General features: G+C 37.4%; 1 protein-coding gene across 2 annotated transcripts in view; it reads right to left on the reverse strand.

The window, feature by feature from the left end:
- Positions 1–13744: 13744 nt before the first annotated feature.
- banp (BTG3 associated nuclear protein) overlaps positions 13745–16332 on the reverse strand; it is a 38700-nt gene continuing 36112 nt past the window's right edge. For both annotated transcript variants that reach the window (XM_032584682.1, XM_032584692.1), the window contains exon 13: positions 13745–15195. In XM_032584682.1, coding sequence (XP_032440573.1) covers positions 15079–15195 — 117 coding nt within the window. In that variant the 3' untranslated portion in view covers positions 13745–15078. The remainder of the gene's footprint in view (positions 15196–16332) is intronic.

Below are 16332 nucleotides of genomic sequence, written 5' to 3' on the forward strand. Positions count from 1 at the left end.
GATATTTTTTTAAATTTATGACAATACTATCTTGCCTAAAAGTCTTAGTCACTTTAAATGACTGCAGTAAATTTTTTAGCTACATAGGGAGTAGCATTCTAAGAAATAGGTGTGGATTAGGACTTTTGTACTTTACTCCCTTACTTTGTGAATATTTTCTTCAATTCCCAACACCATGTACTGCCTAATGAAACATAGGACAATTCAGAATCACAAGACACGTGTTGTAAAACACACATGAAACTCACACATTCTCAAGAATCCAATGTAATGTTTCTGTCAATATATCTGGAGGTAGCACTCATCACCTTATAAACAAGGTCTGTTTCAGGGCCAAACAAATAGGGAGCCAGCTCTATACCCCTCCCTTCTTACTCATCTCCATCTCACATCTGCTATTATGTTTGACAGCAACTGATCCTTATGCAACATCCAACAATAATATGACCTATTTCTTTTAATAAATGAGGTCAGTAATTACAACCTGGCAGAGAAATTTATCATCATCTGATTCCATATCAGAGCGTATTTATCAAAACATTTTATGGAAGACTGTTAATTATTGAGCTGTTAGCTCAACATGAGTTATTTAAGTAGGACAATCTCTAAGTGGTACAGAAGTAGTTTCAAACAAAAAGAGCCACAATAAATTCACTGACTAAGACTTCTCCAAAGTGGGCTGAAAGAAGGATTGTTGCATATCTTTGAGATGATTAATCCATGTGACTCAGAAAACATCTGTGCCGTGTTGGTATGAGATCTGACTCAATTTCATGCTTTTCAAGCTAATATTATGATTTAATAGCACCTTTAAAAAAAGGAAATAGTTTTGTTGAGTCAAGAAGGCAAAGTAACTTAACCAAATGTGATTTACTTGTTTTTAAGTGTGGTCAGAAAATAACACAATATAGGAAATAATAACTGTGACCTTTAAGAATGTGTGTGCTAGTCACATTCTGGGGGCTGACCCCATTTTTGTGGTCTAGACAAGCCCCAGAAAGAATTTAAATCCTACGACTAAGTTGAAGACTGCAGAATGGTTAGGCTTAAGGTTGTGTTTAGAAAAAAAAAAAAAATCAAGAGGTTATGGTTGAAAAATTACACTGAGAAATGAACTGATGGAAAAACAAGGGTGCGTCATTTTAACCAAAGTCTTTTACCCATTGATTATGTGAATGAGAAGAGCTGAACCAGATGGTGGCAAATTGCTCTAAAAATGAATGCTGTCTTTATGCACACGACAACATCATGGTAGCAATTAAGCACAGCAGAGTTTATCACTGCAACATAACATCGCCACATGACCTCTTGTACTGTAATCAGCGCTGTATATTCAACTTATTTCCCAAATATACAATTTTAATCAAATGCATTCTCTTTTGATGCAGATATACAAAAAGACTCTGCAGTCATTATGCACATCAGCTTGGCTGGAGCACAAATCTGACTCATGCTATTTTTTGTTTTTTTTGCCTTTGAAGCAAACTGACGGACTCTGATTTGGAGTTGTGTTCTCACATGTAATTTCTCAATGGGCCCTACAAGAGCCAGTGCCAGTTCCACTCACTTCAGCACGTTACTCATCAGTGACAACACGGCTTTTGGGCGTTTCCTGATCTTATCCATCACTCTCAAATTGCAGTGAAGCTTTGCCATGCCAAGACACAGCTGCGTACAACAACGCTTTCTTAATTTTTTAGGTTGAGTACTGCTGAGCTGAGCGATGCTTTCTTGCAATGAAGAGCCTCGGCACTGATTCCAGACACATTCATCAGAGCTGGAAGGCAGTAAAACTCAATGACTCCTCTCTCTCGCTCCCCCACATCATCCTGCAAACAAAACCCTTAACAACTTTGCATTTAAGAGCAAATGGAACAATCTGAACCAACAGTAAAATAAAAAGATGGTGTATGTTCTGAGTTTTTAGAGCTTAGAAAATGTAGTCCTAGTTTGCCATTTACCAATAAATCTTCCCCCTGCACCCCTATAGACACTAGGTGGTATTGCACACATTTAAAAAATGAATTACACCTGACAGTTATTAGTCCCTCAGATATGACTTACATCAGCATTAGAATTGCACAAGAGAGGAAACATCAAGAGTAACAATTTCCTTAGGAGCCAAAGAGTCACACTAAGAAGGTGTGAGGATTGGATGATAGTGCACTGCAATAATACTTTCACCCATAGACATGACTTCAGCAGGACACAGCTACTGTTTTTTTCCTACAGTGTTGTTTCTTCGAGAGTTGCTATTTTTAAAATTTTGTTGTGCTTTATTAATGAGATTAAAAGGAAATCTGATTCTGATACAACATTTAATGTAGAAAATTCAAACTGTCCGCTACAATGCTTTTGTATTTACACAGTTTTTATAATCAATAATATTATTATATATTATATTAATAATATTATTAATTAATATTAATAATCAATTATAATTATGTGTGCTGTGGTGATGCAGGGGTAAAGAACAATCCACTTATGAAGGCCTCAGTTCTCGATGCAGCTTCCATCAGGCCAGGTTTGTGTCCTGGCCTAAGGACCTTTTACCACCTGTGTTCCCCTCTCTCATTAACCACTTTCTTATCTCACCATTCTCAAATAAAGGCAACTAGAGCCAATAAAACTTTTTTTTTCTTTTAATCTATTATTTCAGACTTCCAGACTTAAATCTATCAATCTGTGACAAGACTGGACAACTGATGTTCAGAGAGGGTCTCTACACAGTCTGACTGAAAAGCTAATTTGTTAAGAACAATTGACAATAAGTTTAGTCTCTAAATGTGCAAAGATGGTACAGACAAATTCCAAAACACTTGCAGTTGATTCATTACATAATCTCCAAAATACACAACATTTTGTGGCTGAAACATGATCAAATTTAGAAAGACTTTAGGGGAAACCTGCTTAGGAATTGCTTTGGAGAACATAAAAAGGTAGACATGCAGCTGCTTTCCATAAATCTAATGGGACAAACTAAATACAAAGATCTGACTCCACCAACCAGTGAGCCCCAAAATACCAGTCAGTTCAGAGTACCAAAAGATTTTCAGATGCCTTGACAACTGGGACTAGTCAGAGTTGTTTCGACAGCAAACACATGAAGCTATGAGTGACTAATACAAGTTGTTCTATTTTGCTGATGAGGTACAGATTTGTTTGTCAATTCCTATTGCAACAATGCTTCTATCCTGCCTTACTCAACTGTTGTATGGGTGGAGACATTTTTATTTTATTAACATTAAACAAAAAACAGAACTGTATTTGGAGAACTAAATCCCCTAAATCAGTAACCCCCAACCCTGGCCCTCAGGGTCCACTGTCCTGCATTTTTAAGTTGTTTCCCCACTCTGGCACAGCTGATTGAAATGATTGCATGTCTCCATTTTTTTTAACTCAGTATTCCTCTGGAGAACAACTGTCTGAAACACAAAAGCCAGAAATCAAGACCAATTCTTCCTCTAACAGTAACCATCCCCGACTAAGAAATGTTTTCTTTGTTCGTTTTAATCCAAAAAATAGAAAATCTTGTAGATACCCCCAACATGAACCTTTAAAACTCCATCATATTCACAGAGGGTTGAGTATTTGTTGTCTAGATCTCTTCCTGTCTCGCTCTGGTACTAGAGAGCCATGAGAGACAACTAGCTGACGATTTGGAGGTCAATGAACTGAAGGAAAAGTAGAACAACATGCGTCTATTGTATTGATGCATGAAGAAGGTATGACCTGTTTTCATAGACTGCTTAAAATCAAGTGAAAGAAAAGAAGCTGGGGACCAACATCCACGTGAAAATGACCGGGATGTGGAGTTTGATATAGTCAAATGCTTTGAGGAATGTAAGACTACCACATAGACTGGCCAGAATTTGTATGAGCAAGGGATTAGATATCTGAGAGGAGTTCTGCAGGGCACTGTAGTCCCACCATTTCATCCCCCACCCCTTATACTCCTCAGACTTCTGAGCCAACTTTTGAGTCTTCTCATCTGCAAACACTCCGATGACTCAGCGGTTGAGGGAAGTTCAAGTGGTGGATGGGGTAGGAACATAGTCACCTCATTTAATGAATGTAAACAGGAAGAGAAAAATAAGCTGAATACCACTGTATTTCCGTATGTGGAGTACATGTGGAGATCTTGGAGGACAACAGATTCCTAGGTACTCACCTGGACAACGGATCTTGATAATAATACAAGACTGAAGCTGTTAACATGAAGGGAAACAGCTCACTTTATTTCTGGAGAAGGTTTTGTTCTTCTCTGCCAAATAAAATTTTGAAAACTACAATCTGTCTTCCTGTATCTGCTTTTGCAACTCAACTCACAATGAAAAATAAAAGCCACAATCTTCAAGAATAATAAAGCACTTAATCTCAAGACAAACACTTATTAGGCAAGTTTTTAAACAATACATAAAAAACCCAACCATTTCAACCTCACATTCACTCAGCAACTTCATCAGATAGTAGCATAGCAGATTTGTATCTTAATTATTAGAAAATAAGTTTTAAATACTTTATAGAAAATGGAAAAATGTGTTAATAAATTAAGAAGATACTCATAGTGATTTATTACTGGTTGCAACAAGAGTATACATCTTTCAAACATCTGTCAGTTGTTTTGCAAGCATCTGTCATCTGTCTGGCCTTAGGCTGCACTTTGGCTAAATTGGAAAACAAAACATCTGTTACTGCGTCTCTTTTTCACAATACTTTCATCTAATAATTTCACACAATCTGAATCTATCACAATTCTCTCTTTTAGATGAGATTCCCTCAATTACCTGAGAAGTCACTATGATGTCAGAAAAAAAAGACCTTCAACTCCTTTCATGGCTTGACTCGGGTAACAGAGTCAGCTTCTTAGCTCTTTTAAGAGTGACTCCTCAAAAACTTGTTTCCAAAAGTGACAGTAGGATTAATATGGTTTGCATAGTAGATCTGTCTAGGACAGTCAGTAACTTACTATACAGAAAGTCATTTTGCTATCAGTCAAGCCAAATACAAATTAGTCGAAAGCTGCAGGATAGTTTGAAATTAAGATAGCAAATAATTGTTTTTTTATGTAAATACAGACTTTTTGGACAAAAACATTTCTTGTACAATTTGTGGCCTTTTGTTGTGGAACTGTGACATTTTCTAAAATTCACGATTGTATTTCCTCCTTCTTCAGTTTTACAACCAGAATGTGAACCAATAGGCTTAATAAAAGGCAATTCATGAAAGTCAAAGATAACAATAAATAATATTTTTCTTCATTAAAAGTTACACAATAAAATGATAAGTTTCTTTTGTATCCTTGTCTGTTTGTGCAGTCGACCGTGCAGCATCCTGTGCCCATTTTTAAAGTAAGAAATCAACAAAATAAAAGCGATTTTAGGCTACAAGATGTCTATTTTTTGACAGGGTTAACAGGAGCGCAAAAGTTGGTTTGGCGTCCGTCATGGCAGAGTTCTGAAAAACTTGATGTAACATGCAAAGGGTCTGTACCAGTCGATGTTTTTCATGTGCAATGGCTTTTTTTTTGGTAACCTGCAGGTCTACTTAACTGCTTAACACACAGGAGGTTGACAAGCTGGGGATCAAATGCAAAAACTAGTCCAAGTACAGAAGGACCTGACCTGTGCAGAGAAGTAATAGTAGATTGTACTGGATAATTTTGGCCTGTCGCCATTTATTCCACTTTAACAAAACAATTCTGATGAACAAAAGGACTAAGTTAACTTCCAAAATTATAATGATACTAACATGTGCCAAGTAAAAATTTTGTTTTGCTTTAGCACTAGGAAAATGGGATATTTAAAGAAAATATGGGATATTAACTTTACAAAAACTGGATGTTTATCCAAACTGTCAAAAATACAAAATCAAAGCCAGTTAGAGGTTGCCAAGAGACCAACGGCAATATTAAAGACATTTCTGGATAAAACTGATCGATCTTCTGCAAAATAATCTACTGTATTCTCCATTTGTGTGGACTATGTTTGGCTCCACATTAATATTTCCTATAAGAATCTGTCATGATTTTATGAAACTAGATTTTAAAAAAATACAAGAAAAAAAACAGATCATCAGCAACACATATTACCATTAAGTATATTGTCATATCTTAGGTTACTTTTTGTCAGATGGAACCAGGGTTTTCTTTATTATTTTTATCCATTTATTTATTTATTTTTCTTACACAATGCTGATAAAATTATGAACATTTCCAAATTCAAGTCTATGTTGACCCAAAACCTTGAAGTCTGCTAGAATGTTAAAGACATTATTTTTGTAATGGCCTAATCAGAGTCCAAAACTGAACCTAGTGGAAAAAAAATTGTAGGGTCACCTGAGGTTCTCAACATCTTATGGATTCTAAAAAACACTGTATTCACAAATCAAGTAAAGATGTCTATAGGTCAGTTGCATTGTTGTACTTAAACAAGTTGAGGATAAATTGTAATCTTTTTTAAAAAAAACCTAAGTTAGGAAAAATTAAACACATTAATGGTATAATAATGCAACTTCAGCCTCTCAAAAATCAATAATTGTTGATTTTGTGAAAAAACAACAAATAACAATGGAACTGAAATATATTTTAAATATCCTAAGAAGCAAGCAACCAAAACCAAAAGTGAAATAGATTATGAAGTCTCTATAAACAAAACTGGCCTTTAAAAGATATTAATCATAAGTATGAAAATGTGACCCTCTCAGCAGTTTATACAGTTTTTTCTCACACAGGGTGACACTGAAGTGGTGCTGATGGGTTGATTTGTGAAAATACCCGGAGATGGTGGGATGCGGTGTCAGACACTGGTGTTTAACAGCTTCAGAAATTTCCAATCCTTATTTTTCTTGGGTTGACCTCCTGGTACGGCTGGACCGGAGCAAAACACGCTCCGAGATATGAGCCATTTATGGCTCCAGACATAGCCTTGTACCACATGCCACATCTGGCATGATCATATTTTGGAACCATAACAAAGATAAGAGGAGGTAAATCAAACACAGCTTCTCTCTGAATACTTATACTTCAAAATGAAAAGCATGTTTCCTTTCATCACGTGAGAGCTTGCTGGCGTTAACAAACAAGCAATAGTTCTCCCATGGAATTAAGAGTTGGACTGTGTCCAAACTGGACGACCTTGCAAAGTCCCTAACGTCTCTGCAAACAAAGCACTATTCTGCCTTGTTAAAACTCACAAAGTGTGAACTAAAACATACAGCGAGATGCAGTCATTTCCTCCTCCAACTTATCGTGGCCTCTGAAGGAGAAGTTACATTTTTCCTCTGATCCTATGCAAGATATCATGGTAATTTCTTTCTCAGAGACCTGACATCTAGAGAAATACGTTTCCAGTACAGTGGCTGCAAATTAAGCTTTCCATTAATTATGAAGCAGCAAAAACACAGCATGAAATTCTCATGGAGGCTTTTGGTTTGATAGGTCCCTCTTTATATCTACTTTAATTAAATGTAATCTGGAGACTCAAAGTACATTAACATTACAGACATCAGTGAACAAATTCCTCGAATATGAAAAAATCAGCTATTAAAATGATGTTTGAGGCAATTTGTCTCATGAACCAAGAACAGTGTCCCAGTCAACTGTAACATGATTTACTTCAAACCACCCACTCATACTGCTGTCATATCACAAATACCCACCCACTGTTGAAGCTAACAGCCAGCCTTTGTTTGAACTCACTTTAAATGTTAAATGAAATGCCATTTATATTCTTTTTACTGAATATAAAAAGTTCCCTTCCTAAAAACTAGCTTCCAATAATATGCCCCTCGAGACATCACATTCTGAGTAAGAAAACTCTGAGTTTTATGTCCATGTGGACTTTCTTTTATTCCTTTATCAAAGACATTCAGTGATAATGGTGTAACAGTATATAAAGTTTACAGCATACCTTTCTGTATGCAATTTACTTATTGTAAAAATTAAAGAGGCCGTATTATGTAAACGAGGCTTTGAGCATTATGTCATGTTACAGTGTTATTCCCTCATCAAAAACATACCTGGTGTGATGCCTTGATTCTTTCATACATGTTTGAGAAATTCTCTGATCTCCCACGGCAACCATTCAGATGTGCCAAACACCTGGGAGGACCTAGCGCCACCTCCGATGGCAAAGCTCCTCCTCAGAGCTGCCATTTATAAACTTCCGAGCCACACAGATCAGCCCTTCCCCACGATTTCCCCGCTCAGCTCCTTCAAATTAGCCAGCAGCAATTAGCAAACACTTGGCAGAACTGCACATCTGCCTGGCAAATTATACAAGCTACGTCTCAGTGAAATACTTGTAAAAACATTGTAAAAGGGTTAAAAGAGGAGCTATGTGATGACTTCCTGAAGGTGGAGTTTCAGAAAGAGCATAAGTTTTTAAAAAGACAGAGGCCCAAGGCTGTAGTGTATGCAATATACCGTATTTTGCATAAGACTTTTATGTTGAAGGTTCATGGGAAGTTGTGTCAGTTCATCTGCCCTTTGATTAGTCTATCATTAAACAAGCTGAAAAGATAAAACAAAAATGAAAACAAATTATACAACAAAGCTAAGCTTAACAGACAAATTTGGACATTCTGAAGATTACAAGATTATATCTCGCCAAAAAGCAACTGAAAATAAAATTAGTTGTCAGGAAGCTTGAGAGGACTACTCACTGTTGCCTTCCACATATAGTGAAGACAAAAACATATTTAAAAAGTATCAATTTCAAAGTCCAAAATATAGCAATATTTAAAACTTAGTGCATTTCCAATTTTCTTTCACTGCCTTTGACTTTCATCTGCCTCAGAGATGCTGCGTTTCATAGACAATTCAAAAAGCCTGAAAGCTGTAATTAGCATCAACACTAAATATAGATACATCTAAAAAAAAAAAAAAGGAATATTATGAAAAACTGATGTTTTCATCCCTCATTTCAGAAAGTGAATCTCATATTACATAAATTAATTTCACATATCAAGAAATATTTTAAACCGTTATTTCTTGTAATTTTGATGATTATGGCTTACAGATAATGTAAACCTGCAGTTCAGTTTCTCAGAAAATTAGAATATTGTAAAAATGTTAGATATTGGGAAGTTATGGCGTCACACTCTAATCAGCTAATTAACTAAAACCACTGCAAAAGTATCCTAAACCTCTGGTCTCTCCGCCTGGGAGAGTAGGCTACACAATCATGGGAAAGACTGCGGACATGACAGAAGTCATAAACACCCTTCACAAGAAGGGTAAGCCACAAACGATCATTGCTAAAGAAACTGGTTGTTCACAGAATTCTGTATCCAAGCATATTCTCAGAAAGTAGAGTGGAAGGAAAAAGTGTGGTAGTAAAAGGTGCAGCAGGAGCATGGTTAGCTGAATCGTTAACAGGATTGTGAAGCAAAATCCATTGAAAAATTTGGTGGCACTTGACAAGGAGTGCACTGAGAGTGGACTTGGAACATATACATTTACAAAGGATGAATTTATCTGCCCAGCATCTTACCAGGTTTCTTGGTTGAATAAAAATGATTGTAAATCTAAATGTGCCACAGGTATGAATAATTTCAGAAGTGTTGATTATTCTTAACACCAATTACAAGGGAAAGACAGTTCTGAAGAAAAATACTGTTGCCCTACATTGTGTTTACCAATACCAGATGACAGATTTGACTCTTATGCCTTTTGTGAGGTCACTAACCCAAATACACACAAAGCAGAATTGGCAGTTTTTCTTCATGGGTTCTTTAGCAAATGTTGTGTTTACGTAAATAACTGTTGGAATCCAAACTTGATCACCTAGCTGTGCATTTGTCAGTGAAAAAAGAAAAATCCGACTGAAAGGCATCTTTAAAATCTCATTGTTTATGTTCAATTAATAAGTTAGTGTAAAAACAAATAAATAAACAAACTAACACATACACACATACACACATACATACATAGGCAGGTAGGCGTGGCCTTACTAAACCTACTGCATGTTTATCTTAACTTGCCCTGGGCAGGCTGCACCTGCTCCTTGCATGACTTTTGTATTTTGACGTGCAGTGACGTCAAGTGTAACATAAAACGCAATGACACACTGGAAATCTGCACCAAATGTAAACAGCCTACAGATAGCAGCTGGAAAGCTAATCGGGAGTCATCTCTCCCTGCAAGAAAGAGTTACCTCCTCATCCCATCACGTGAGGAGGTTCAAATCCAGGACACGAAGTACAACAAATCATTCAGCAAGACAGAAAAAACGCACAACTTATATTAAACTTACCACAGACGATAAAATCTCGCAAATGCAAAAAATCCGAGCTGCCAAGTTTACAGTTTGTTTTGGAAAAAGGGGCTCTCGTTGACCGGGAAGGGTTTTGTAGCGGCTGTCTGGATGTCTGTAACCCACTTCTCGCACACATCTGCTCCCCAAAAAGCCGAAGGAGTTCCTCCCATCCAGGCTGCTTCAGCTGGACTCCATACTCCCTCCTCTGACTTTTACTGCTTCTCACAGGGCGAGGGATTCCCTGCGCTGTCTGAGTGAATTATCATCCGTGTCTTTGAAGCTTCAATTAAAGCACGCTTTTACAGGAAAAGCACTCTAACTCTGAGGATAGTTGCCAGGTGTCACGGTCACCAGCGTGCCTCACGTGCGCGTCCGCCTAAAAAGCCCCGTGTCCATCATAATTCACGGTTACTAATGAGTGCAAGAACACCCCTGTGAGTTTATCTAAATGCGGATCATTCATGGCAGGATATGGATTACATTTAGATTAAAAGCACCACAATGTGATGGGAAAACATTACATGAAGAAAAGAAATATACTGACTCAAATAGTGAAGTATCCTGTACTGCAGGAGTGTCCAATTGTAGTGCTCAAGAGCAACTGTCCTGCAGGTTTGGACCTGAATCAAATGAAAGTCTCATTGTCTCGTCTGACGGGTATAAATTATTTTTGCTTAAATAGGTTTAGTCAAAGTAATCAAACATCATGCTGATCGGGAGGGGGGCGCTCTTTTTGTCCAAGCTCTCAGTCTTTCATTCAAAACCATTTCTTGACACATTCTTCATAATCATCTTGGCCCTCTTACTTGTACTGTGCCTCTCTGGCTTAGTGCAAGGTCAATATTACAAATCACTGTGTGCATCACCTGCCAAATGAAAACATAAAATATCAGTGTCTAACTCAGTTTTGCATGTGCACTTCTTTTTGACTATTTCTTCACCCAGTAGTGCTGTTATTCACATACTTGCTTGTTATCCCAATAGTTATTCCAACTCTCCTTTGCTTCGTTGAAGCCACATTGATGCATCATCTCTTATTTCCAGAACTCAGCTGCCTGCATTTTTACATCCATCCATAAACAACTGAACTGACTCCCACTCTCGTACTGAAGTCTCTCATCGGTTCCAAAGTCCTCTATGATATTGTTCCTTCATATATGTTCCAACTGGAAATGCATTTTGAAACTGGCATTGAGCTATCAGGTGCTACCACGCACGTATCTCCCACGCTCACTCAAGATCCAATTAGACCGATTTTCAATTGTATGACCACTTCTATGATCAGGCCCTCGCATCCCTGCATTGATTGTCAGTTGTGATGTGTAATGCATGTTTATTGCCAGAGCAGTTGCTGTGAGGTCAAGCTAGTATTGTCAGAAGGTAGACAGCGATGTATAAACGTACTAAAAAGAAAAGAATGTGCAGCTACAACAAATAATTGGAAGAAAAACACACATAGGCTTAACCTGTCACCAATGACAACCATAAAACAGAAATCCCTTTTCTGTTTTATGGTGTGGGGGAGAATGATTTAATGAAGCATAAAAATGATAAATGAGAACTTTGTGAATCAGCTTAGAAGAGAAAATTCTGAGATTAAAACTGCATTTGTGCAAATGTTTTTTTTTTCTCTACGTTATTTTATTTAAACAAATGTATCTTTTAATATATCTTGTTTTGTTTTACCAAAAATATGGACATTCTGATTTTTTAAATCATTTTTTAATGTGCTATATTTTAGAGGGAACTTTTAACGCCCTGAGGGAACGAGTGTTAAAAAATAATTGGTTTCTCATGTCCACCACTGTATTTTATGCACAAGATATTATGCAAACAGTGCTACTTGAATAATGTGAAATTAGATGAGAGCTATAATTAACCTTGTCTTTCTTCCGGTGTTCTGCAACTTTTAGATGTGCCTCTGCTGCACCACACCTGAAAAGAATAATTAGGTCATTAGCAAGGCTCTGGAGAACTGATCTACACAAGAAGGAGGTAATTCAGCCATTTCATTCCAGTGTTTTGCACCTGAGGCACATCTAAAAACTGCAGGACAGTGGCCCTTGAGGACTGAATTTTAACATCTTGCCTTTGGGGTCCTGTAGCAGTTTTTATTGTTTTAGGTAATTTATTTTATTTTTATTTTAATCATCTAAAAATATAAAAAATATATATTTCTATACATTTTTGAGTCAGACAAACTTAGTTTGTTTATTGTGCATCTGACACAGTAGTATCTCCTTCTTCTCTTTTACAGAGAAAATGTTGGCAATTGCCTTGCTGATAACGAGGGTCCTCAGTCTGGACACTTGGTGAAAAATGATGCCACAGTTCTTTGTGTTGTGGTTCATTCAGGTGTGCAGTTTCTCTTCTATTATAGTTCTTACAGAGAAATCTGAATCATCAGCAGGTCAAAGGTTTATAGAAGCCTGGACTGCAAATGGGTCAAAAAACTCTGATAGTTAAATCTCTAGCTCCAACCTTTCACTCTGCTCACCTGTCCTGAATATGTTTAGGATTTTCTGTCGGTCTGTTTTGGGCTCTCAAGACTCAATCCCACAATTCATCGACTGTTTCTCCAAAGCCAAGTCATACAACTGGCTTCCATTGACTCACATGCTTTCTTTCATTTTATTACATACTATGTTTCAGTTGAAAGTTTACTTTAAAATTTACTTTAAGGTAGCCGTTTTTCTTTTTTGTTTAAATCCAACATTCTGTGTGAATTATTTTTGTAATTCGACTGTAATGGATTTACCAGTGGTCCTGGGGAGGGTGGTCTGCACAAGAAAAAAACAAAACGACTACTTTTTCTGACATTAAAGAAAAATAGAATTTAGATTTATTTTTTCTTAATCCAGTAAATATGGTCACTCACGTCTGTATATCCTGTGGTACCTCATCTGACGCCGTTAAAAGCTTGAGCAAGACTAGACATGCAGTTGAAGTCACGTAAAGGGGAGCAGTATGCATGTTGCATGAGGAAGGAAAGGATAACCTGCCTAGTCTCGTTCCACCACTCTGCTCCCTCTTCTCCAAAATACTTCATCTTTCCATCCATCACTCATTCTTGTTTTCTGCATGTTCTCTTGGAGGCAGCCAAGCAGAGGGCCTTTTACCATAGTAACCAGTCGTGCTCCTGGACTCGGCCAAGGGTTGTAAAATTGAAGAGTCGTGTCTCTTCCTTTCCAAGAACAAGATTTAATGGAGAACTTTCTGGCAAGGCTACAACATTTCAACTCAGCTACGGCAAGGCATACCCCATGGACCATCCTATGAAATATTAGCCCGGCTTTGCATACAATTTTAAAAGGGGAGTAAATGGACTTTAACAGGACTTCCAAAGGGGGGAGAGAGGTGAAAACGCAAGTTCAGTGGGAGTGGAAAAAAAACAAAGTAGATGCAGTGAAGAAAGCTTTTAAAGGGAGTGAGAGACAGCTACACCAGACTCAAAGGAAACAAAAGAAAGCAGCCAAGACCAAAGATGTTGTTTTATCAAGTTCATTTTGTCGCCTGGTTCACATCCTCAATCCAAAATACACCATTACATCACACTGAGCATGGGAAACATGCTCACAGCAACACATACAGTCTTGAAGTGTCTCTCTTATCTCTGCCCTCTCTGAATTATGTATGTGATGTATGTATACATCATTAGGGAAAATTCTCTCAAATACAACACATCCTCTATGTTTATACAAAACTGTAGCAGAAATGCATTTCTAGGAATGTAATTATAGTTCATAAACAATAACAAGAGAAGCATTAATTACACTCTGAACAAAAATTGTGCTGAGCTTATTTTGCTGCATTCTTTTTGTGTCAGGACTCTTAAAAGTACAGTAGCCTATTCTTATGGTAACTGAAGCTAAAATGATTCATGTATACTTCAAAAACAGGATAAATTAGCTCAACATGTAACCTCAACAACCTCAAACCGAAACGATCAACTCAGGGAGACTTCAATTGTCTTTCCACAGTGGACGTAATAGAACTTTGAAGGCAAATAGATGGTAATTGAGATGATAAAGACCAAAAAATAAATAAAAGCACTTTTTTATGGTGGCCACAAACATGTTTTATTCGCAAAAGTGGATCTGTCATACAGACAAAACTGAGACAAATAAACAACTTTAGGGTTTCCGTGGATGTCAACAAGCTTTATGTCCTGTCTACCCCAGTACTGTCTCTTCTATTTATGGTTTTCTCTAAAATTAAAGCTTCTCAAATTTTACATGGTGTAACAATTACATAAATAACACAAGGAAAACAAAAATCTAAGACTGTGGAGATATGAAAACAAATCAGACAAAGCCAAGAAAGGTTCAGCTCACATCCTGGGAGACATAGTGTGGACTGAATTGTTGTGAAGGACAAGCGATTTCATACAAACAAGAGTAGCTGTCCTTATCTACATCCACCTTTCCATTGGCGTACACTGGGGCAAGTAAGGATAAGCAAAGCCAAATATTAATTATATGAGATTTTTCTAAAGCTGATGAAATAACAGCATACTGAACCTCCTCCATGTCCCGACAGTAGTCCAGGTCCTTCTGGTTATAAAAGTGCAACAATGACCACTGTTGATCTGGGAGTGTAACGACTTCTTAAAAATATCATCTCATTGTATACCACTTGGTGTAAAAAAAAAAAAAATCCAGCAGTTTGCAAAGAAAAAAAAAGGAATAATTCTTTCTCTCTGTTTCATCAGTGACCTTAAGAAACTTTCTAGCTTGATTGCTTGTCAGACTTTTCCACAGAGACACACTGGGCCATGCTGCATGGCAGAGTTCAGGTCTGCGATGTATCAAATGAGATCTCAGGTGGCCACAGAGCTGACAATCTGGACAACCTCGCCATTGTCTCCATGGATGGCACCCTGGATGGCTTCTTTCACCTCCATCTCAGCCTGCAAAGCCGGTGCCAGTTCAGCAGCCTGTGAAACAGAGGGAGAAAAACAGAAAGAGGAAGTGTTGTTGATGAGGAAAACATTGAGATGCTGCAGTTAAAATATTATTTATGTAGCATACTGCTCTGAATCAAAGCTGATTCCAAATAAAGACCAAGATCACAGTTAATCAAAAAAAACAAAAAAGCTCTACAAAGCTGGAAACCACTGCTGGATGCACAGACCTTAAGGCTCAGGAGCACCTTAGAAAACACTTGTCAGTCAACAAGGTTTGTTGTGTGTGCTGTGTCTCATGTTACACAAAAATGTAACACGAAAATGAATTAGGCAACATCGAAGCAAAACGTGCATATGTAATTATGTGGAGAAACTTCCAGCGTTTTCTGGAAATGAGCTCATCTCAGATGAGCACAAAGAATGTTGGTGTGGTAAACACATGTTCTGTTGTCAAACGAGACCATGTGTCAGATTTTATTTAGTGAAAAAAAACGTTTTTAAGAGTTTTTAAGTGCCAATGATGGAAAAAAGTTTTTGTCGGCACAAAATACAAAAGACGGCTCTAGCGAAAAATTAGGGATGGATTTTTATAATCAAGGTTTAAAAGAAAAACGACACCCTCAGTCAAATGTAAGATTTCCTCCTGAGATCCGAGGCATAATAAAAATAAGAAGATTGGCTCAACACAACTGCAGATGAACAACAACAGAAACACGGCATTGCCAGAGGTATTCGATCATCTGCCTTCATACACATGACTTGGGTGACGTCCCGTTTCTAATCCACTGGGTTCAGTCCGATGTTAGGCCCACCCAATGCCAATATAACAGCTTCAGCTCATCTGGAAAGGCAGTTTCAATGTTTATGAGAAGTTGTGGCCATTCTTCTTCAGGTTTGAAGTCTGCTTAGCAATAGCTTCCACTCTTTTACATTACCACAAACAGCCAAGTGTGAAATATTTAATAGGGAGGAACTTATTGTACAAATGGCATCCCATCACTGTATCGTGGAGAACTGAGTAGGCTCCTGAGAGCAACTCATTCTGCACTTTCATTTTTCCCATAAGACCTATTTTCAGTATCAGCAGTAAAATGAAATCATAGATAGAAATCAAATCAGATGAAGCACAGAAAAGGAAGAAGCTATTTAAAAGGAAAAAGTTTATTT

This window comes from Xiphophorus hellerii, chromosome 2 (genome assembly GCF_003331165.1).
Source record: "Xiphophorus hellerii strain 12219 chromosome 2, Xiphophorus_hellerii-4.1, whole genome shotgun sequence".
Lineage (NCBI taxonomy): Eukaryota > Metazoa > Chordata > Actinopteri > Cyprinodontiformes > Poeciliidae > Xiphophorus > Xiphophorus hellerii.